The sequence below is a fragment of the Physella acuta genome, unplaced genomic scaffold (genome assembly GCF_028476545.2).
Source record: "Physella acuta isolate Inbredline_101_S28 unplaced genomic scaffold, ASM2847654v3 ptg001063l, whole genome shotgun sequence".
NCBI lineage: Eukaryota > Metazoa > Mollusca > Gastropoda > Physidae > Physella > Physella acuta.
Window position 1 is genome coordinate 90,060 of NW_026732580.1, and position 25,798 is coordinate 115,857.

General features: G+C 41.8%; 1 protein-coding gene across 1 annotated transcript; it reads left to right on the forward strand.

The window, feature by feature from the left end:
* The first annotated feature begins 862 nt into the window (after positions 1-862).
* On the forward strand, positions 863-24,921 carry LOC131955358 (conopressin/neurophysin). Its single transcript, XM_059319477.1, has 3 exons — positions 863-1,437; positions 23,970-24,177; positions 24,686-24,921. Exons 1-3 carry the CDS (start codon positions 1,303-1,305, stop codon positions 24,802-24,804), a joined length of 462 nt encoding a protein of 153 aa, XP_059175460.1. The 5' UTR covers positions 863-1,302; the 3' UTR covers positions 24,805-24,921.
* Positions 24,922-25,798: the final 877 nt, after the last annotated feature.

The following is a 25,798-nucleotide window of genomic DNA, read 5'->3' on the forward strand; positions in this document are numbered from 1 at the left end:
CCCCCCCCCCCACACACACACATACACACACACAATCACACACACAACCACACACAATAACACACACGTCTGCTGAAAAAGAAATGTGTCTATGTCGCTGTCTTTTGCTCATCTAGACACTAACTACGTCAAAATTTTCAACTGATTAACTTACTTTATATGTTGAAGGACGATATGAATTTTTTTTTACATTCTAAGACTAAGATTTATTTTTTAAGGCGGTTATGAATTACGAATATTTAACTTTATGAACAGAAATCAGTTAACTTTTCTTATTTTTTTAAATCTACAAATTGGACACATTTGTCCTTTTTTTTTTGGTTTGACCCCCATCTTACGGGTTGTACATACGTTACGTAACACGATAGATGTAGGGGTGGTTTATCAGTCTGTTATATTATTTTTGGCTTCAGTGCAGCTAAATCTACAATTTTTTTCCTGGTATTCCCGATTTTGTCAGTAAACTTGAGTAGGTGGTTCCCTACATCATTTATAGATTTAAGCAGGCCTAGAACTGAGGTGTAAACCAGGTACCCTAGGCTGTGGGGGGGGGTGTACCGAAAACACTCCAGGCATTTTAATTCTTAGGACATCGATTAAATAAAAAGTAAAAACAAAACTTGAACATACGTAAAAAAAAAAGTGTCCAAAATTTAAAAAACTTCAACCTACGTGAAAAAAAAAAAATACGTTGCAGTGATATGCCATTTAACATAACAAAGTTCTCAGGTAATTTCCACTTTAACACGCCGGGGGTGGGGACGTGGGTGGTGCGACCTGGTGACGGGCTGGTAGCGGCGGGCGGCGCGGGGTGCCTGGCGGGATATAAGCGGGGGTGTGGGGCGCACGGAGCAGCACTTGATGACAGCCGCCGACCCTACCACTCAGAACTGTCCGCTGTCGTCTGCTGACGCCAGGAGACTTAACATTTATCTACGAGAAGCAGGGAGAACTTTTTCAGCCTCGTTCTGGTGATCTGAAGCACTCTCATAACATAGCTAGTGATAAGATTTAGACAGGTCAGGCTACATAAACCCCAGTTAAGTTAGGATTAGCGTTACAGCAGGTTTTTACATCAACTGAGATTTTGGAAAGATACCTTCAACATTTAAGGCAATTAACTAGAAGCCAATCAACTAATAAGCAAGTAGCTATTAGGCAATTATCAGGCAATCATCAAACAGGCAATCAACATCAGGCAATCAACTAGCAGAGTAGCGTGGTTAGTTGTACCACAATCTGTCGACTCAGCATCTCTATAACTCGCGTGTCCAGTGTCCAGAGGATCGTTAATTAGTAATTATGATGACGTCAGGTTCAATGTCAGTGATGACAGGTGTCTTGGTGCTAGGGGTCATCATGTCCAGTGTCCAGGCGTGTTTCATCAGGAACTGTCCGAGGGGGGGCAAGCGCTCCATAGACGTCATCAGCCACGAGGTAAGAACTGACAGATACAAGTTTAAACAAATCAAATGACATGTCTGACACTTGCAAACATGCATTACACCATTTTACAGAAATGACATTTGTGACATCTGATAAACAAGGGACACCTGTTTACAACAGTTGAATGACATGCGCTTTTCACAGCAACACATGTCATCTGTTTACATAATCCAAATGACATCTTGACATTTAAGATTAGTATCGTCAAAGTTTCGTCTTAACAATCAAATGACCTGTTTAACTAGTGACCCCTTTAAAAGCGGATAAATTCGTTTTCATCTGTGACTTTCGTTAGATGTCTCTAGAACTTTAAATATGTAACTGACGTAGGTCCAACTATTAATTCTTCACTGATGTGCAAATAATTTTAAATATGTCATTGACGTCCATATAATTTTAAATATGTCATTGACGCCCATAGAAATATGCCAGTGACGTCCGTATAATTTTAAATATGTCAGTGACGTCCGTATAATTTTAAATATGTCATTGACGCCCATAGAAATATGCCAATGACGTCCGTATAATTTTAAATATGTCATTGACGCCCATAGAAATATGCCAATGACGTCCGTATAATTTTAAATATGTCACTGACGTCCATATAATTTTAAATATGTAAGTGACGTCCGTATACCTTTAAATATGTCAGTGACGTCCGTATAATTTTAAATATGTCAGTGACGTCCTTAGAACTTTGAGTAATTAAATCATGAGGTGTGATACTCCCTAGTCGAATTTCTCACTAGTGACTTTCTACGGCTCAAAACCTTTATGCAGCAGAATATTGTGTCGCCCTTGAGCCCACTCAGTTTTAATGGGTACCCGTCATGTCTCAGTGTATGTGTGCAGTCCAAAAAACATTTTTATGGCCCGCTTGACCAATTAACACCCCTATGCTCTACTCCACCTGCTCTGTGGCGGTATTGAAAATCTTCAGAATCGTTTATAAAGACCGGAAATGTTTTGGTTCTTCCGTAGAATAATCGAGTGCAGTAGAGTTTTCTCCCTGTTGGTACTGCCGTCAGGGTTAGGACTAGGGTTAAATTCTGGCTAAGAACTAAAACAAGGGATTGGGGTACGTAGCCCGCATTGATGAAGCAGGATGTTGAAGTTTTGAAATATATGGAATTACCATTTTAGTACAGAAATGTAAATTAATTTATTACATTTGAGTTTCATATATTGTGTAGAAATGTGGTAAATAAGAAATGTAATTTCTCTTAAACTTTTACTTCTAGTGGAAAAATAATTGGTCGTCTGAATGTTATCGAACTTGCTATTCTATAATTGCAGCCCGTTGGTACGGGCTAATCCCAGTATGGGGGTCAGGGGGTCAGGGTAACGATATGATAAGTCGAGATTCCAACATGGGGGTCAGGGGGTCAGGATAACGATATGATAAGTCGAGATACCAGCGATAAGCTAACCCACCGAGATACGCCCCCCCCCCTGATTCTAGCCTGAAATGCTTTAGTTGTACTACTACTACCACCACCACCACCACCACCACTACCACCACACTACCATCACCTTCCCCACCATCACCACTACCATCCCCACCACCACCACCACCACCACACCATCACCACCACTACCACCATCACCATCACCACTACCACCATCATCATCACCACCCCACCACCATCACCACCACTTTAAGTTGACCTGTCAGCGGCCATTGAATCCCTGTCCGTTTCTCCCTGCAAATTGTATGTCATCCAGTCAACCACCAGTAACAACATAAGCAGTGAGAGCAAACGCCATTGTTTTACTCACGATGTACTTTAATCGCGTCTGGTAATAATTGTCTAGTGAGTATCAATTATTGTGTGATCCTCAATTGATGATCGGAGTTGTGGTATACTTTTAGGATAAGAGACATTGATTTATTTAGGGTTTCGTTGTGTTGTAAGTTTCCGTTTACACTATTAATTGTTGTTTTGAAATCTAAAAAAAATTGACATTTCATCAAGGTCTATAGACGTGCTTTGTGTTTCATAAGATATTATAACAGCAATATTTTCTACTTGTGTTTTACAGTAATATTTATTATTATGTATGTTACGAGGTGTACATATTTTCTACTTGTTACAAATGTGTTCGGATAGGGCAACCCCCTGTGTCAGAATGCTCACTCCCCCACCCACCTCCATCCCTCACTATAACTTTGCCACCACCCCTCTTCCCCCCCCCCTTCCCCCCATCAGCTTATGAACAGTTAATGAACGTGGGAAACAAATTGTTTGATGATGTTTTCAATATCATTAGTGATAAACAAACATGCCCGATCTTCTGATGTGAAAAAATGGCGGTCTGGTCGCTGTTGTTGTTTTGTGGTTTTGGTGATGGCGGTGTTGGCGGTGGTGGTGGTGGGGATGATGCAAAAACCACACGGAAGTCTTACGTTGTAAAAAAAAATAATGATGTTGTGATAAGCAAAGTAGCACACAAGAAAGTAGTTACAAACACAGATGCTAAACCCGTGCTATCTATTCGTTCGGCGCATGCCCTGTCAGTTTTGTTTCGAAAATAAATAAATCTTCGCAATGAAAATAATGCAAAGCTAAACGTCGTTTCTAATTAAGCTTTAATAACTTTTAAAACTAATAACTTGGAAATCACAAAATAACAGTTTGTATTAGAACACTTCGACTAAGTCACATATAGCCATGAGATTTCAGTAGTTTAGAGATAGGAACATAGCGATCATACTTTGAATAATAGTCTTACAGCTGACATGAAGGCCCAGGAATGATAGTTTAACTTAACTAGAATCTAGATCAGGAACAAGTCCCGTAAAGTGGCATAAGACCTAAACTGACATTCTATGACGCTTACAGACATATTGCTACATATATGGCGAAAGCTAGGGTGTCACCGTGTATTCGATTCCTGAATTTCCGGTAAGCATTGGTCAGCTATATTTAAATTTAATCTATCGCCTTGTTGGGAACTCCGGCCTAAAAGTACCCAAATGAAATTAATTCCTCCTTCCAATTTATTTGAAGGAATGTAGGCGAACCAAATGAAAATATGTATTTGGTTTTGATATGGAGATTTGTGCAAACATTAATGACGTGCAATATGTGACCAAGTGAGATATTTGAAGCTATAATGGGGGAGGGGGGGGGACATCTACATTATTCGTTGTGTGGGCTGGTCCGTTTTCTAGCTTGGTGTAGATCTATGGCAATCTATCCGACCTGCTAAAAACGTGCATGTAGCTTGGTGTAGATCTATGGCAATCTATCCGACCTGCTAAAAACGTGCATGTAGCTTGGTGTAGATCTATGGCAATCTATCCGACCTGCTAAAAACGTGCATGTAGCTTGGTGTAGATCTATGGCAATCTATCCGACCTGCTAAAAACGTGCATGTAGCTTGGTGTACTAGATCTATGGCAATCTATCCGACCTGCTAAAAACGTGCATGTAGCTTGGTGTACTAGATCTATGGCAATCTATCCGACCTGCTAAAAACGTGCATGTAGCTTGGTGTACTAGATCTATGGCAATCTATCCGACCTGCTAAAAACGTGCATGTAGCTTGGTGTACTAGATCTATGGCAATCTATCCGACCTGCTAAAAACGTGCATGTAGCTTGGTGTACTAGATCTATGGCAATGTATGCGACCTGCTAAAAACGTGCATACTGGATGTGCATGAGGCGAAACGAGACGAGATCTGCATACAACAATATCACATTAAATTCCTCTGAGCTCATATATTTATAGGTGTCATTTGCTCTAGTATTGGTGTGGTATTGTTATATTTTTATGTAGCGTTGTTATGGTGTTGTATGTTTATGTAGCGTTGTTATGGTGTTGTATGTTTATGTAGCGTTGTTATGGTGTTGTATGTTTATGTAGCGTTGTTATGGTGTTGTATGTTTATGTAGCGTTGTTATGGTGTTGTATGTTTATGTAGCGTTGTTATGGTGTTGTATGTTTATGTAGAGTTGTTATGGTGTTGTATGTTTATGTAGCGTTGTTATGGTGTTGTATGTTTATGTAGCGTTGTTATGGTATTGTTATATTTTTATGTAGCATTGTTATGATATTGTTATATTTTTATGTAGCTTTGTTATGGTGTTGTATTTATATGTAGCGTTGTTATGGTACTGTTATATTTGTATGTAGCGTTGTTATGGTATTTTTATATTTTTATGATGCGTTGTTATGGTGTTGTTGTGTTTTTATGTAGCGTTGTTATGATATTTTTATATTTTTATGTAACGTTATTGTGGTATTGTTATATTTTTATGATGCGCTGTTATGCTGTTGCTGTGTTTTTATGTAGCGTTGTTATGATATTTTTATATTTTTATGTAGAGTTCTTATGGTGTTGTATTTTTATGTAGCGTTGTTATGGTATTGTTATATTTTTATGTAGCGTTGTTATGGTACTGTTATATTTTTATGTAGCGTTGTTATGATATTTTTATATTTTTATGTAGCGATGTTATGGTATTGGTATATTTTTATGTAGCGTTGGTATGGTGTTGTATTTTAATTTTTTTAACTTCACTTCATTACAACAGCTTGTTATATGTTTTCCTAATCCCCCTTATAACATTACTCTCATGTTTCATGCAGGTTTTTAATGTTTTTCAAATAATTTGTTCTTAGAACCATTGACAGCTTATTCAAATGTTTACATTTCATTATAACTCTACCACTAAGTATACTTCTGGTTTCTACAATTTTGTTCATCATAGTCCTAAAAACACCGTAGTCCATAAAAACGGCAAGTATTTCAAAGAAAATACTTCAGCTCCAAGTCAAACCCACGTCGTCTAAGCTTTTCTCTTTATTTTGTATGATGCAAGTTTTTGTATTTTAACTCAACATTGAACTACCTCTAGCCGATAAGTGGGATGCGCATGTGTGTCGTATGTAGGGCAAGTCTGTCTCGTTTTCCCACCCACTTCAACACCTTTTTAATAACCCTCTGTTTACCTTGAGCTAATTCACGTAACCGACATAGGATGGTTTCATTCTTAGCTTCCTCCCCCACCCCACCCACGCCTCCAAACATTGCCCGTCCCTTTGTCGGATGTCTAAGCTAGTTTTTTTTTTTATTGATGGCAAAACACGGCAGCTCTAGTCAACTTCTGCGTGACGCCGTTTTAATCATGCCGTTTCATGACGCCACATCATGACGCCGTTTTAATGACGCCTTTATTAGGACGCCTGCTAACCCGAAAGTCCCGGGTTCAAATCCTCGGGCAGATGAGACTTGTCAACTTGGGACAGCAACCCATCTAGTAGACAACTCCGAAATTAAACAGGAGTGGAGCCCTTTAGGTGAGAGCGTTACCAATACCTTTCTGCAGCACCTACGGCACAGCTGATTCCATGCTGTACAGGTAACGTCCTGTCCCTTGGGTCCATCAGCTGTGTGGAGAGGAGGGACCTGATACATGGGCAACATCTGACTCTTCTCAACTTAGTGCCCAGGCTTTATGCTTGGATTTCCAATGCACAATCATCCAATGGTCTATTAGACTATGGAGCCTTATATACTATGACGTCATTATCATGACGCCGTTATAATGAACGTATATTGCGGGAGGGTAGGCAGGACAGATGTATCGAACTTTGTGATCTAAGTTATAAATCGTCACTTCACTATTCACCTTACTTACCTATGTCTGTATCAGCTTTGTTAAATACATTTTTTGTTGCGTCGCGCCTGAGGACAGCGAGAGAGTACAGCGTAGTATTAAAGTTTGCCAGAACGAGATAATACTTGGGATATTTCTATATCCTTAACCCTTGATGTCACAAGACACATACTTCACGAATGATGTCAACGCCACCTGTACAGGCGCGCGTTGATCGTGTACATACGTGCTTTTTTATTTCTCTATCGTGGCCTAGTGGTTGTACGAATATGTATAATTTGGATTTACACATATAACGCAATTGAAGGGAGTCAGCGTCCTAACTGCATGATTTGCAATGACAAGCTGGGCACTTTGAATATCAATATCCCGTGTGATACACTCTATCATGGGCTATATATAAGACACTCAACAGTATACAGATATTGTTGGCACCATCCAATATGTGACATACAGATATTGTTGGCACCACCCAATATGTAACATACAGATATTGTTGGCACCATCTGTACTCCTATGTGACAAACTGTATTATCATGTATCAAACTGTACTCCAAAGATTTTAAACAGGAATCCTTGGATTTTAGGAAGAATGACGGAATTCTGCTCACAATTACTGTTCCCAAATTTTGTAATTATGTGGCCTTGATATATTTCCGGTTGCACTCTTTTATTGATTACTCAGATATTTGTGCGCGTATATATATATATATATATATATACTAGCCGTCCCGGCCAGGCCCTGCTCTGGCTTCTGTGATAAACCTTTCTGTTAAAGACCATTACCTGTGTGTTTAGTAATCATCATAAACCCGGCATTGCCCAACCAAACCACAACCAACCAAAACCAAAACAACAAAACGCAAACATAACGCTAACACAATTACAAATACAAACGAAAACAAAAACTTACAACAAACCAACCACAACCACAAACACCAATACGAACACAAAGAAAAAAGCAAACGAAAACAAACCAAATCCAAACACAAAATCAACCACAAACACAAACCCAAAGAAAAAAACAAACGAAAAAGCAAACGAAAACAAACCAAATACAAACGCAAAACCAACCACAAACCCAAAGAAAAAAAACACAAAAGAAAAAACAAACGAAAACAAACCAAATCCAAACGAAAAACCAACCTCAAACACAAATACAAACACAAACCCAATGAAAATAAAACACAAACGAAAACGAAAAAAGAAAGAACAAAAACGAACCAAATCAAAACGCAACCACTAACGCAAACCCAACCTAAACACAAAGAAAACACTAACGCGAATATAAACGCAAAGTGCTCACGGGGCTGAATCGCCTACTTCAACTTAATAAACGACTATAGTACCCCAACTTATTCATAGTCTTTTGCACTCACTTTAATGAACGTAGGCGCGAAACCGAACACGGGAGGCCCGGGACCCCAAAAAGCACCCTGTCTGGGCGCCAGAGGACGCACCATGACGTCACCGCCTGATTGAACTTAGTAAACGCCTATAGTGCATAACTTATTTATAGTCTTTTGAACTCACGCGAACGTAGATACCATAGCGTACACCGGAAGGCCCGGGGCGCCAAATAGCACCCTGTCGGGGTGCCGGAGGACGCCCGGATTTGATTCACTTAAAGACTATAGTAACCTTTCTTATCCATAGTCTATCGCACTGTTTAAAACAAAATTATGCAGCATAGCGCTCACATGATAGCCCAGGGTGCCAAATCAAACCGTGCAGGGGCCCCGGCGGACGCGCCTGTTTCAATTTAGTGAACAAAAATGATAATACTCCAAGCTTATCCGTAAATGGAAAGAAATAAACGTATATGATTTGTAGGACCTGGCTTATTAAATGTTATTGATTTAAAAAAAAAAATAAGAATTATTGAACAGTATGTTCAGTGTATAGAATAAATAAAAGGCAGTGTTAAAAATACCTAACGACATTGCACTTAATCAATCCCCGCTAATTGTGTAATTATTTTTTTTTTCTTAACACCAAAAACAAAGTAATAAAATGTTAATTCTCTCTTCTTAAGGATTTATTTTTCATTAAAGGGAAGTAACTTTGCAGTCAATACATTTCCGACACAATTTTAGAAATTTTATAAACGTCGATACACTTTTTAAAAATTTTATGTCGTGTTCATAATTGAAAATTATTCTTCTAAGTAAATAGAATGAAAATTGTTTTTAAAGACTTTCAATGGTAATTTTTCGACTCGTAAATTTAGACTTTGAGCACGATAAAAAATCTAACACTTAAATCCGTAGAACTGTCAACGACAAACTTTTTTTTTTTGCCACACGTTACAGAACTGAGCTTTATATATTAGATATATATATATATATATATATATAATATATATATATATATATATATATATATATATATATATATATATATATATATAAATAAATAAATAAATATAAATATATATATATATATATATATATATATATATATATATATATATATATATATATATATATATATTTATATATATATCTTTATGTTTATTTATTTAAAACGTTTGTATTAGAAAATACAATTCGAGTTTAATTATTAAGAAAGCAATCACTTTAAAAGCATGAAATTTCCCCACCCTAATACACTCTAACCTTGAATGACAATATTTTGTTTCGCAAGAAAAACAATTTCGCTTTTTGCGAGATAAAATTTATATTGTAAGCAATTTTCTTGATGTTCTTGTATCTGTGCACGTTGAGCAGCGAATATGGTAGTCAAACCTGAGATGGGACATTATCATTCAACAACTCCAAATCAGGCTTGAGTTTTAGCATAATTTTAGCCAATTTCACCTCAAATGAAAATCAAAATATCGTTTTATATCTTACAAACATCATCTTATTCTCGTAATTAAAATTAAACCCGGTAATATTAATTATAAACATAGAAAATGAAATACAAGAACAATTACACACTAAAACATTTTTAAACAAAAGAAGAAGAATTAACTTTGAGCTACTATAATTGTATCTATTCTTTTTTATGCATGCTTAGCGTGTGTCCACCCAAGGACAAACTACAAGGCAGCAGTTGTTTGATTCTTGAATTTTCTCTCCTATCACCTGCTGACGAACCTCATCTACCCGCGGGTTCAAACTCGAGACTTCTGGAGTAAATAATCAAACGCTCTCTCGCTCGACCCCGCCATTATTTCTATCAATTTTTTAAGTAATTTTTGCGAATCTTCTGTTTTTCTGCTTTCACAGAACATTTAAACATCGATTTTGTTTTGTAAGTCAGCAGCCCAAGTTATGAATGTTAAAAGTTAAACCCCACCTTAAATACCAAGTATGAATTTAAATTTTTACTTTATTTCTACATGTCTACTACCTAAGCGTGCATGGACAGAAAATATTCCTCTCTGTACCCAGCCTAGGGTTAAGTCGCACCTCCCTCAAGTTTGTACTATCCTAACCTCACATCCTAGAGCATTACATTTCAGGTTCGATCACTCAAACCGTCCCTCGCTAAACGCTCATTGATTTTCTCCCCTTTCATGAGTTGACTCCATATTATGGGTGTAAATCCAGGCTAATTACGTCCCTTCCCTTAAGGTTTCAGATGATTTCTGCTGACCGCTGTGGTCAGCCAATATGGCTGGAGCCATGAGGTCAAGCTGTGGGCCCTAGACACATTTTATTTTCAAATTAAAATCACTTAAAATTTACTCGGTGGCTACTTTACACAAGTTAAGTTTCGTATTTTCTAATGTATGTCTTCTTAATATGTTTATTGTGTTTCTATTGTATGGCTTTCGTCGGAAACAAAAAAAAGTAAACATAAGTTTCCGCCCTATGATATTGGATTATTGCTTTAAAAAATCATTTATTTCTCTAATACGTTGTTCCTGTTTATTTTGTGGAGATGTCAATGCCATCTTTATGTAATGATCCACATTTTGTAAAGCTTATACTGTCATACATGGCTAGTAGATGGTCTAAACAGTGGCGTGGACAAAGGTGTTGGGGGTAGGGAGAGGGGGGGGGGGTCGCCGGGGGTAGAACATGTAGAATGACATCTAACGTGTGGTAACAAGTTTAATGGGTGGTAGCAAGTCTAAGACCGGTAGCACAAGAGTGGTCGCACGTTTAATGTTTTATTTCAGTTAAAGAAAAACCTAGAACACAAAGACTAGCGACAGAATTTCATGAGTTTTCTTGGTGCGTCTGTGCTTGTATCCTGACCTTATGCTGGTCTGTCCTGGCGTTATGTTGAACTGTCCTGGCGTTATCCTGGACTGTCCTGACCTTATGTTGGACTGTCCTGACCTTATGTTGGACTGTCCTGACCTTATGTTGGACTGTCCTGGCCTTATGCTGGACTGGTATAACCTAAGTTTGAATGTATTGACCTTTCACCTGGCCCATCTACCCTGATTGCCCTCTGTGACCTGTGTCCAGTGTACTCCGCCCTTTGATCTACTCTCCACAGTTTTCTACCTGAGATTGGGAGTTATAGCCCCTGTTTGAACTGTTGCAAAATTCTTTACGCAATATTTAGATTGAAACCCATTCCTAGACAGAGGTAGACACATTTAAACACATTCCTAGACAGAGGTAGACACATTTAGATCTAAACACATTCCTAGAGAAATCAAGTCAAGAAAGTAAATTTATTTTGTTCATGCTATCAAAAACCATTACGTGTAATAGATCTTTGTAAAATGACAGTGAAATGTTAACCATCCTTCATTAGCTGTTCATAGTTAAGACAACATCACTACCACATGTGCTGCAACGGAGTAATTTTATTAAGACTTTCTTTAAATAATTCTAACGAAAACGTGGCGATGGTTCTTGTGTTTGATTTTCAAACTAACATAATATCCAATGCACGTAATTAGTTACACACTAAGAAAGAAATCCCATTGTATTAAATGACGTGTTTAGTAAATTATATTATTTTCTGCTAGTCGCAACACGGACCTAAAAATATGACAACTAATTGAACTAACCAATGCGTTTTTAGACCCAAAATAGTAAAGGGAAATCACTCCATTTTTACTTCATCCGCGTATTTATTCGTTAATTAAGCATTGTAATTTATTAACATTCTGAATTAAAAGTTGGTACATTTATTACTTTTAAAACGAACAGGTTTTCCTACATAATTCTAAATTTTAAGATGTGGAAGATTAGACAGTATCGCATGCTAACTCCGGTATATGAGCGAAGACTCCCGGTATATGAGCGAAGATTCCCGGTATATGAGCGAAGATTCCCGGTATATGTGAGCGAGACTCCAGATTTTGTTACAAACGAATTTTGCTTTTCTTGTAGTGTCGCCGGATAAATATTTGTTCACGTCTAATTTGGAACCATTCTATATAATAGTTTCGCTGTCTGTCAAGAACGCTCTGTCTGACAAGAACGCTCTGTCTGACAAGAACGCTCTAGAGAAAACACAAGCAAAATAAAAACATGCACAGTAATTCGAAAAACGAAATATGACGTCGACACATTTAGCGTAGAGTAGAACATAATCTCAAACCAGAGAGTGCACACAGTAATGTAATGACGTCATTGGTTCTACATTGAAAAAAAGGAAATGTTGTCTAATCTAAATGGTTTGCGTGAAGATTTTCTTGCATACAATTCTTCGGGTAGGGGCGAAGCCCCACCCCCCGCGTAAGAACGTCTGAGCCCCCCCCCCCCTCCCCAACTCAAAAGAAATTTCCTCATCGATACTCTATAATAAAATTACCGCCTAATTAATGTGTCTAATCTAAAAAGTGGTTTTCTTGCAATGGGACGGTAGACATGTTTTTTTTGGGGGGGGGGGGGGGGGGGTGTGGAGGGGTGGGGGGGGTGTGTGGGGGTGGGGGGGGTGGTGTGTGGGGGGGTGGGTTGGTTTCAGTGTTTCTTTCAGACTTTTTCCTCCCCGGAGAGGGGTGGGGGGTACTTGAAATTTTCGGGGGCGGGGGTAGAATTTTCTGGGAGGGGGCGGACACTGGAAAAAGTATATAATTATATTTCGTTGAATGGGACGGTAGACATGCTTTTTTGGGTGGTGGGGGTGGTGGAGGGGTGGGGAGGGGTGGTGTGGGGTGGGGTGGGGGTGGTGTGGGGGGGGGGGGGGGTGGGGGGTGGTGTGTGGGGGGGGGGGTGGTGTGTGGGGGGGGTGGGTTGGTTTCAGTGTTTCTTTCAGACTTTTTCCTCCCCGGAGAGGGGTGGGGGTACTTGAAATTTTCGGGGGCGGGGGTAGAATTTTCTGGGAGGGGGCGGACACTGGAAAAAGTATATAATTATATTTCGTTGAATTGGACGGTAGCCATGTTTTTTTTTTGGGGGGGTGGGGGGTGGGGGGCGGTGTGTGGAGGGGGTGGTGTGTGGGAGTGAGGGGTGGGGGTGGTGTGTGGTGTGTGGTGGGGGTGGGGGTGGTGTGGGGGGGTGGGGGGTAGGGTGGGGGTGGTGTGTGGGGGGGTGGGTTGGTTTTAGTTTAGAGAAAAGAGACAGCACTATCAGCCTAGCGCCCGTTGTACCCTTCCTCAACGGGCCATTTTTCTCGTCTATAATAATAGTTTCGCTGTCTGTGTATCTATCTATCTGACAAGAACGCTCTGGAACGCTCTAGAGAAAACATAAGCAAAAAAAGAACGCTCTAGAGAAAACATAAGCAAAAATTCTGACAAGAACGCTCTAGAGAAAACATAAGGAATTTAAAAACATGCACAGTAATTCGAAAAACGAAATATGACGTCGACACATTTAGCGTAGAGTAGAACATAATCTCAAACCAGAGAGTGCACACAGTAATGTAATGACGTCATTGATTATCGCGTAAACATTGAAAAAAAGGAAATGTTGTCTAATCTAAATGGTTTGCGTGAAGAGTTTCTTGCATACAATTCTTCGGGTAGGGGCGAAGCCCCACCCCACGCGTAAGAACGTCTGAGCCCCCCCCCCCCCCTCCCCAACTCAAAAGAAATTTCTTCATCGATACTCTATAATAAAATTACCGCCTAATTAATGTGTCTAATCTAAAAAGTGGTTTTCTTGCAATTTCTTTAATGCAATTCTTCGGGTAGTGGCTAAGCGCGACACCAGTGTTTCTTTCAGACTTTTTCCTCCCCGGAGAGGGATGGGGGTAATTGAAATTTTCGGGGGCTGGGGTAGAATTTTCGGGAAGGGGGGCGGACACTGGAAAAAGTATATAATTATATTTCGTTGAATGGGACGGTAGACATGATTTTTTTGGGAGTGGGGGGTGGGGGGTAGGGGGTGGGGGTGGTGTGTGTGGGGGGGTGGGGTGGGGTGGGGGGGTTTCCTCATCGATACTCTATAATAAAATTACCGCCTAATTAATGTGTCTAATCTAAAAAGTGGTTTTCTTGCAATGTCTTTAATGCAATTCTTCGGGTAGTGGCTAAGCGCGACACCAGTGTTTCTTTCAGACCTTTTCCTCCCCGGAGAGGGGTGGGGGGTACTTGAAATTTTCGGGGGCGGGGGTAGAATTTTCGGGGAGGGGGCGGACACTGGAAAAAGTATATAATTATATTTCGTTGAATGGGACGGTAGACATGTTTTAAGGGGGGGGGGGGGTGTGGGGGGGGGGGTGGTGTGTGTGTGGGAGGGGGGGGTGGTTTTAGTTTAGACTTTTTCCTCCCCGGAGAGGGGTGGGGGTACTTGAAATTTTCGGTGGCGGGGGTAGAATTTTCGGGGAGGGGGCGGACACTGGAAAAAGTATATAATTAAATTTCGTTGAATGGGACGGTAGACATGTTTTTTTAGGGGGGGGGGGTGGGTGGGGGGTTGGGGGGGGTGGTGTGTGTGTGTGGGGGGGTGGGGGGGTGGTGTGTGGGGGGGGTGGGGTGGGTGGTTTTAGTTTAGACTTTTTTCCTCCCCGGAGGAGGGGTGGGGGTACTTGAAATTTTCGGTGGCGGGGGTTAGAATTTTTCGGGGAGGGGGCGGACACTGGAAAAAGTATATAATTATATTTCGTTGAATGGGACGGTAGACATGTTTTTTTAGGGGGGGTGGGGGTGGGGGGGTGGTGTGTGTGTGTGGGGGGGTGGGGGGGTGGTGTGTGTGTGGGGGGGGTGGGGGTGGGTTTAGTTTAGACTTTTTCCTCCCCGGAGAGGGGTGGGGTACTTTGAAATTTTCGGTGGCGGGGGTAGAATTTTCGGGGAGGGGGCGGACACTGGAAAAAGTATATAATTATATTTCGTTGAATGGGACGGTAGACATGTTTTTTTAGGGGGGGGGTGGGGGGTGGGGGGATGGTGTGTGTGTGGGGGGGGTGGGGGGGTGGTGTGTGTGTGGGGGGGGTGGGGTGGTTTTAGTTTAGACTTTTTCCTCCCCGGAGAGGGGTGGGGGTACTTGAAATTTTCGGTGGCGGGGGTAGAATTTTCGGGGAGGGGGCGGACACTGGAAAAAGTATATAATTATATTTCGTTGAATGGGACGGTAGACATGTTTTTTTAGGGGAGGGGGGTGGGGGGTGGGGGGGTGTGTTTGGGGGGGGGGGGGTGGGGGGGGTGGTGTGTGTGTGGGGGGGGGTGGGGTGGTTTTAGTTTAGAGAAAAGAGACAGCACCATCAGCCTAGCGCCCGTTGTATCCTTCCTCAACGGGCCATTTTTCTAGTCCATATATGTTTCCACTGACATTTACTGAAAATATGGGCGTTTTCTTACATGAACATCTTCATCACAGTATATTTTATTTCACTGAAGACAGTCGCGTGTCTTTTTTATAATAAGCAATGACACGGACCACTCGCATTAAAACAAAAAGTTTCCTCTCCGATCCAGAGTTTCTTCCAGGCATCTCTTCGGAGGGCCTCGCCCCCCCCCCCCCCACCGCGAAAAATTTTTACCGCCCCCCCCCCCCCCGAACGAAATGAAATTTATATAATTTATATACAAAATATATACGTTTAACAGTGTCCGCCCCCCCCCCCCCCCCCGAAGAAAGTTTACCGCCCCCCCCCCGAAAATTTCAAGTGCCCCCCCGGAGAAAAAAGTCTGGAAGAAACACTGCTCCGATCTAACACAAGATGACATGACGAATGAATCTCTCTCTCTGAATCTCCAACAATATTTCGTCACGTGATCTTTCCGTACATCAATAGTTGGTCTGGTCTTGAATTACTTCTGCACATTGTTATCGTTTTGACGTTTTGTTTTTCTTGATTAAATATCGTAAATCGAAATTTTCAACTATCATACTTGTAACGGCTGATACGTACTGTATGTACTACTGTTTAAACCATCATAAAAGTTGCTCATTGAAAAAGGAGAACAGAAAAAAAATATTTTGATAAAAACTGCTTGTTGAAAATATTTGTACACAATTTAGTGTTAAATGACATCGTATCAAGTTCTTCCTCTTCGTCGACTAATGGTAGAATTGTACAACAACTAGAACTAATTCCAATTCATTTTTAGCTATTAAAAAAATTAAATTAAAATCTACTTTAATCATTGTGGAAGGCTTAAATCATGAAAACTCTAAGAAAAAGATATGTGGTGTGGAATAGCATACATTATTACCCAGAAAATTTTGATCCTGTTTTCTCTGACAGTTTTCCAGACAGTTTTTTTTTCGCGGTGACGAAGTACTGTGTCCATACCTGTAGCGTATTATATATATCACAATGTTTATTTGGATATATATATATATATATACATATATATTATATATATATATATATATATATATATATATATATATGCCCAAGATGGACGGGCAGATATCTAGAGAGCGTCCATGGATACCGGTTGTGTACACGGCCATTTTTTGAGTCAGTCCGAGAGGGCAATGAGCGAGTGTGAGAATCGAATTAGTTTGTTTCCACTGCTGCAGGAAAACAAGTTAGATTGTAAATAAATTGAGGAAGGGAAGGCCTAAAAGAGCGGGCGTCCATTTGTTTTTTCAAATGAGATAGAAATTCGATTACTGACATGCGATAATGTCCCTTGGAACAACCTAGACGTCATACGCTGATATGCTAAGTTGGGAGTGATTGGGTTAAGTTGATTGGGCCGGGTGCGTCACGTGGGGTGTAAATGGTAACTTTGGGGTAACGAGGTGGACATGGTATGGTCACGCTTTGTTTACATTGATGGGGATTCAAATGTTTGTTTCTGATCTTGATTGAGATAAATATGGAATAAATGGCCGACATGGACATTAATGTATCGGATGACTTGATGACTGGAGTACTGGGTGACTGGGTGATTAGGTAACTGTATGACTGGATGACTGCATGAATGGGTGACTGTATGGAACGATTACTGTATAACTTGTAGACTATATGGATTGGTGACTGTATTATGATTGTATGATTGGCTGACTGTATGATTGGGTGACTGTATAATTGTATGACTGGGTGACTGTATGATTGGGTGACTGTATAATTGTATGACTGGGTGACTGTATGATTGGCTGACTGTATGATTGGATGATTGGCTGACTGTATGATTGTATGATTGGGTGGCTGTATGATTGTATGATGGGGGCTGTATGATTGTATGATCGGGTGACTGTATGATTGGATGATTGGCTGACTGTATCATTGTATGATTGGCTGACGGTATGATTGTATGATGGGGGCTGTTTGATTATATGATGGGGGCTGTATGATTGTATGATCGGGTGACTGTATGATTGGATGATTGGCTGACTGTATCATTGTATGATTGGCTGACGGTATGATTGTATGATGGGGGCTGTTTGATTGTATGATGGGGGCTGTATGATTGTATGATCGGGTGACTGTATGATTGGATGATTGGCTGACTGTATCATTGTATGATTGGCTGACGGTATGATTGTATGATGGGGGCTGTTTGATTGTATGATGGGGCTGTATGATTGTATGATCGGGTGACTGTATCATTGTATGATTGGCTGACGGTATGATTGTACGACTGGGTGACTGTATGATTGTGTAACTGTATGATTGAATGACAACTGCCAGTCTCACTATACTGCTTGTGCTAGTCCCACCACAATCAACACAATCAACACAATCACTTGACAACCTGGTTGCCGTACTTTGTTCTCTAACAAAAACTACTTTCAAACACTTTCAGCTATTCAATGATCTGTAAAAAATATTAACTTAATTTAGAATCAACTCCATCGACTTATTGATCAGCGGTTATTTTATTTATTGTGTGATCGCTTTTTGAAAGAGTTTACACAAAAGCAGACTGTGGTCAAAACTGCGGTTTTAGGGGGGGAAAAGCGCGAGTTGTGAATAGTACTGTAATGGATAGCTATGTCCTGTTTGGTGAATTATACATTAATGTTAAAAGCCTTAAAGTACACCATTACAAATTAGTCATTCACCCCACACTCACCCATCCCCACCCCCTACGCCCCAGTTGCTAAAGGCAGTTTAAAGTTGTGTTATGGGGTCCTCTCTCCCCCCCCCCCCTCCGAGTGGCTCTTAAGTAATGAACTGGTGTTCATACAGTCACTAAAGGGGTCAACTCGGTGGGTGAGGGGTGTAAAGTAGGTCAGGGATGTAAACTAGGTCAGGGATGTAAACTAGGTCAGGGGTGCTAAACTTGAAGGTGTAAACTTGGCTACCAATGTAACACTCAAGTGTCAAGTGTAAAATTTAGAGTGACCAGCGTAGTGGTCAAGTGATAAGGTAACTATCTAATGACCGGCGTAACGATAAGAATGACCTGTGTAACAATAAGAATGACCAGTGTAACAATAAGAATGCCCAGTGTAACACAGTGACCACTGTAACAGTAACTGTGTAACAAACGAATAAACGGCATGACTTGCCTGACTGTCACACCAGGTCCTACAAGGTCCTACATGCAACTATGAGACAAGGTCCAAGCAAATGTTGGTCTCAGCTAATACCAAACAATAACAGAAACATTTTTCATTAGCCGTTTGGGTTAGGGGTGAAATATAATGTGCTGTGTGAAATATTTCGTGGAGCGATTGGATTAACCTTTCCACATCCATTCTAGTACCAGTTACGGTACAGTGTGGCAGCGCTAAATAAGTTAACCTTTATCCTAACCTCCCAGCAGTGAATACTTAATACACGTATATTGTAGTTTTGTTTTAGATTTAGTTTTTTAAACTAAATACTGATCTTGATACACCCACCCATCCAGGCCCAACCCTCACCCACCCATCAAGACCCAACCCTCACCCACCCATCAAAGCCCAACCCTCACCCACCCATCAAGGCCCAACCCTCACCCACCCATCAAGGCCCAACCCACCCATCAAGACCCAACCCTCACCCACCCATCAAGGCCCAACCCTCACCCACCCATCAAGGTCCAACCCTCACCCACCCATCAAGGCCCAACCCTCACCCACCCATCAAGGCCCAACCCTCACCCACCCATCAAGGCCCAACCCTCACCCACCCATCAAGGCCCAACCCTCACCCACCCATCAAGGCCCAACCCTCACCCACCCATCAAGGCCCAACCCTCACCCATCAAGGCCCACCCACCCACCCATCAAGGCCCAACCCTCACCCACCCATCAAGGCCCAACACTCACCCACCCATCAAGGCCCACCCACCCACCCATAAGACCCAACCCTCACCCACCCATCAAGGCCCAACCCTCAGCCACCCATCAAGGCCCAACCCTAACCCACCCATCAAGACCCAACCCTCACCCACCCATCAAGGCCCACCCACCCACCCATCAAGGCCCAACCCTCACCCACCCATCAAGGCCCAACCCTCACCCACCCATCAAGGCCCACCCACCCACCCATCAAGGCCCAACCCACCCATCAAGGCCCAACACTCACCCACCCACCCATCAAGGCCCAACCCTCACCCACCCATCAAGGCCCACCCACCCACCCATCAAGGCCCAACACCCACCCACCCACCCATCAAGGCCCACCCACCCACCCATCAAGGCCCACCCACCCACCCATCAAGGCCCACCCACCCACCCATCAAGGCCCAACCCTCACCCACCCATCAAGGCCCAACACTCACCCACCCACCCATCAAGGCCCAACCCTCACCCACCCATCAAGGCCCAACACTCACCCACCCATCAAGGCCCAACCCTCACCCATCCATCAAGACCCACCCACCCACCCATCAAGGCCCAACCCTCACCCACCCATCAAGACCCACCCACCCACCCATCAAGGCCCAACCCTCACCCACCCATCAAGGCCCAACACTCACCCACCCACCCATCAAGGCCCAACCCTCACCCACCCATCAAGGCCCACCCACCCACCCATCAAGGCCCAACCCTGACCCACCCATCAAGGCCCACCCACCACCCATCAAGGCCCAACACCCACCCACCCACCCATCAAGGCCCACCCACCCACCCATCAAGGCCCAACCCTCACCCACCCATCAAGGCCCAACGCTCACCCACCCATCAAGACCCAACCCTCACCCACCCATCAAGGCCCAACCCTCACCCACCCATCAAGGCCCAACCCTCACCCACCCATCAAGGCCCAACCCTCACCCATCAAGACCCAACCCTCACCCACCCATCAAGACCCAACCCTCACCCACCCATCAAGGCCCAACCCTCACCCACCCATCAAGGCCCAACGCTCACCCACCCATCAAGACCCAACCCTCACCCACCCATCAAGGCCCAACCCTCACCCACCCATCAAGACCCAACCCTCACCCACCCATCAAGGCCCAACCCTCACCCACCCATCAAGGCCCAACCCTCACCCACCCATCAAGGCCCAACCCTCACCCACCCATCAAGGCCCAACGCTCACCCACCCATCAAGACCCAACCCTCATCCCCCCATCAAGGCCCAACCCTCACCCACCCATCAAGACCCAACGCTCACCCACCCATCAAGGCCCAACCCTCACCCATCAAGACCCAACCCTCACCCACCCATCAAGACCCAACCCTCACCCACCCATCCAGGCCCAACCCTCACCCACCCATCAAGGCCCAACCCTCACCCACCCATCAAGACCCAACCCTCACCCACCCATCCAGGCCCAACCCTCACCCACCCATCAAGGCCCAACCCTCACCCACCCACCCATCAAGGTCCAACCCTCAACCAGCCGCCACCCATCAAGGTCCAACCCTCATCCCCCCATCAAGGCCCAACCCTCACCCACCCATCAAGACCCAACCCTCACCCACCCACCCAGGCCCACTCCTCACCCACACGCTCACACCCGCCCCCTCCCCTGCGATGAGGCAATTTGATTTCACCAGCACTTTGGCGCTGGCATACGATCCGTGTGGTCAGTTCGGCAACACCTAATTGGCAAGACCAACACAACCTTTCCCTGGCCGTGAAACAATGGGATGGGGCTGATTCCTGACACAAGCTCGTATTGACTCAACAAACACCGCCCCGCCTGCCCCCTCCGTCATTGTCTCCCTGATGTCTGACACTGCTCACAACTGGACCACGTCGCTCAACCTTTCATACACACAGACTGTCACCAACACCGTAGTTGGTACAAAATGATTCGGACTACGAACAATAATCAGATCAATAGAGTTCACATCCTGTTGAGTTCGTAGTCTGGAGTGTTCGCAGCTTGAAACGTTATTAAGGGAAAAGTTCGTAGTCTAGAGTTCGTAATGTGAGGGGTTGGATGTCTTGATTGTTCGTAGGTTGGATCGGCTGAAGCCTGGAATGTTTGATCTCTATATTTATTGTAGGCTAGAGTTCGTATTTTGAAATGTCCATTATCTAGAGTGTTCGTATTCTGAAGCATTTGTAGTCTGAAATGTTTGACATCTGTATTTATTGTAGTCTAGAGTTCGTATTTTGAAACGTCCATTATCTAGAGTGTTCGTATTCTGGAGCATTTGTAGTCTGAAGTGTTTGACATCTGTATTTATTGTAGTCTAGAGTTCGCAGTTTTCAATTTCCGTTATCGGAAGTGTTCGTAGTCTGGAGCATCTGGAGCCCGAGTTGCAGTTGCCTATGCCGTGAAATTTATATTCGAGTCACGTCTTTAATAAAAGTGTAACATCAATGTGACAGCCATTATGTAACAGCACAATATATTCACATTTCTCCAACACTGTTATAACTAAAGTGTGGCATCACTGTTATATGAATTGTGTGACGTCACGGGCATGTTAAAATGGTTCAAATCAATAAACTTTTTTTTTTAAAAATGTAATCGATACTTTGGAAAACCTAGACCTGAACATGTACTTTTAAGTTCGCAATATTTTTTTTTGTTTAGTATTAGTTTTTGTTTTTTATTGTTACTAGAAAACAAAGAAAATATTTAACAAGTTATGAGTGCTTACGATGAGACACACTCATGTCACTCTGGTGTAGTGAGTGAGAAACTGACCAGCCTCTTTCTACAAACGGTTTTAGATTTCGTGTTTACACTCGCTGAAGATTTACACACTACAAATAGATCCTGGTTATGCAGTTGGATAGGCGTAAAAATCTATGGCTCCCCATGGGAATTAAGTCAGGTGAAACTAGACATGACATTAATTACTTGGTTGACTCCCTTGGTATATCCAAAGAAGCCATAATTCGATCAAAGCAAGACTTGTTTACGGATTTTGTTTTGAACTTTATTTTTCTTTTCGTTATATGAATGTAACATTGTGGTTACAAATTTCTTATTTGTGCTCTAGAAGACGGAAACTATAGCAAAGGCGTAGTCATAGGTGACGTCACATACCCATGGGAAGGAGGTGTGGGGGATATTGCGCAAAATACAATTTTTTGTTGTTTTTTTTTAAATCATAAAAACAATTAACTTAATATTCTAATGGGTATATGGAGGTCGTAGATCAAATTTGTGACATCGAATGATGTTGAGGGGTCTTGGAATAGATACTGTAACTGGTGTCCACCCCCCCCCCCCTCCCCACCCCCACCCCACCCCATTCGGAATAAAATGTCTGAAAGAAACACTGGTACCCAACCACCAGATGGCCAGTAAAACTTTGCACTAAGAGACCCGCGTGATTTAACACGATGATCGACTAGTACGACATCCATTAATGTTTTCAACGTCAGCATCAAATGTCTATTCTCAGCCTGATCCTGCTCTAGCTAGCCAAATAAAATTAATTCAGCACCCTGACAAAAACAGCTGTTGTTTTATGATGCGAGTTTCGTGTAATGAAGCTCTATTTATTTCATCACATCTCGAATTTCACCAGAGAATATCCGAGATCTGAGCCGGCGTTTGTCCGGGCTATGCTGGCATTATTTAAGTCCATCTAAATTCAAGAGGGGAGATTACTCTCGCGACCCGGGTTAAATTCTAGGGGAGGTAATTCTGTTCCCGGTTCTCTATTCTAGCATGCACGTTTACCATTGAGCCCGGGTCAACCTTGTCCGTAGGGACTGTCTGCTGACAATATTTCGCCACCGGTTTCGGCATAACTTGGTAGTCTCCCTTCGCCAATTCTATTGACTGACGACATTGAAAGGGGGATAAGCAAAGATTAATCTTTTTATTCTTTTCTGAGTTAGTCTAAGTCAACACTGTTTACACTGAACAGAATAATTTTTCTGATTCTGGCCCACTAAAAATATTATAATTTATACTATATTCAATGCTAAAACTATTTCCATTTGTGTAATATTGCATTAGAAATTCTGTTCTTTTGACACTGTAAAATAATCTGTACAGTTTTATGTTTTTATTATTTTGTTTCTAATAAGATGTTACTCCATGATTAGTGTTACAGCAGTCTGTCTAAAGATTCAACCAGTCCACTAATTTAGTGTCAAATTATTACACATTTTATAAAAGTCTAATCCAACATATACAACCAATGTCTTCCCCGAGTCATTGGTACCTTGAGTACACCAAAAAACTGACAAAAGACATGTTTTTCAAGTAGGTTATTTTATGTATTTCTTACCATTACACTGTTTTTCATAAATCTTTTTTGTTCCCTTGAATTTGAAGTGTATGCGATGTGGGCCAGACGGTAAAGGTCAGTGTATCGGCCCCAACATCTGCTGCGGGCCGGAGTTTGGTTGTCACATCTCCTCCAAGGAGACGCAGGTCTGTCAGCAGGAGAATCAAGACGCGACGCCCTGTGTGGTCAGGGGGGCGCCGTGTGGGGCGGAGAACTCGGGGAACTGTGTGGCTGACGGGATCTGCTGTGATGAAGGTTAGTTTAGAACATTTTGAATATTGTGTTAGTACAAAGGCCGATTTACAGCTCTATGGCCAAAGGTATTAGCTGTGATGAAGGTTAGTTCACAATGCGTTAAATATTGTATTGTTACAAAGGCCGATTTACAATACTGTGGCCAATGGAATTGGCTGTGATGAAGGTTAGTTTAAAGCGTTTATTGTGTTGGTACAAAGGCCGATTTACAAAGCTTGTCGGCGTTGAGGTAGAAGCTCTACCGTTGACTTATTACCAAATGATGTGTAGGGCCTATACAGCACATCAAAGAGATTATGTGAGCCAACTTTAAGAAAACTCCATTATTAGTAATTCAATGTTCGAAGTTAACGTGTGTCCTAAATTAAATTATTTCAGACAAAATAAAATTCTGCAATACATAATGTGTGCAAGAACTATTTCGTTCAAAAAATTAAAACTACCAGTAAAGTCCTTGAAGTCAACACAACTTTGCCCAGACTTTAAACTTCTCTCCCCTTTCTTCCAGTATCATGTGCGTCCAACGAGCGCTGCAGACAGACATCCAGCGCAGTTGACGGTCAGACCAAACGTAGCGACATCCTGCAGTTGATACACAAGCTTCTACAAGTGCGGGACTACGACTAACTGGCCAGATTTCTTTCAAGCTAAAAGTGTTTTTATTTCTTTTTGGCCTTTGAAAAAGAAGGGGAACATTGTAACGGGAGAAAGGGAGTGTACCTGATTAAAGAATATTAAAATATACGTCATCTTTGTTGATATCTGCTTCCACGGTATTGTTTGGATTCAACAGCAGCCAAAATAAGTAAATAATGTAATAAATTATTTGTCTGTTTGCATACATCGTGTAGATAAGGATATACCTACACAATGAAGGTTGTCACATGACTCAACTTGTTTTGATGTGATTTCTCACAGTGGGAATACGTCGGGTAATGAAGGATATTTTATTGTCTCTTGTTTACTTCGGACACTCATTGTATCCGCGCTATAACCGTTAATGGATCCACTCATTAATGTATCCACGCAATAACCGTTGACGGATCCATTCATTAATGTATCCGAGCTATAACCGTTAATGGATGTATCCACGCTATTGACCACTCCAAGCTTCCTTAATATCAACATTTCGTTTATACATCCATAATCTCCATACTTTGTTTATACATCCATAATCTCCACACTTTGTTTATACACTTTCACTCGCCACAATTTATTTAGCACGTATAGTTAACGTTTATTTAACAAAATCTGTTAACATTTAGACAAACTTTATAGCAATCTGCACACGTTGAATGCAGTGTTAACAATTTTCAAACATCAAATTCCTCATACATCACATATAATATGATTGACATATTAAAAAAATTACAGTATATTTTCAACAAATCATAAAAATGTACCCAATATTCACATGCTTACATTACAAAACAGTTACAATTTTCGAGAAATTATAAATGAACATATACAAACTTTTTAAGCCCACATATAAGATGAACATCAATCTCCAAGAGGTAGATCAGCAAAAAAAAAAAAAATTGTCCACTTTTTGTTGCTAATTCTTAATGGGGAAAAAATATATAAATATATATTTATTTTAACACTCCCAAACAAAGTAAAT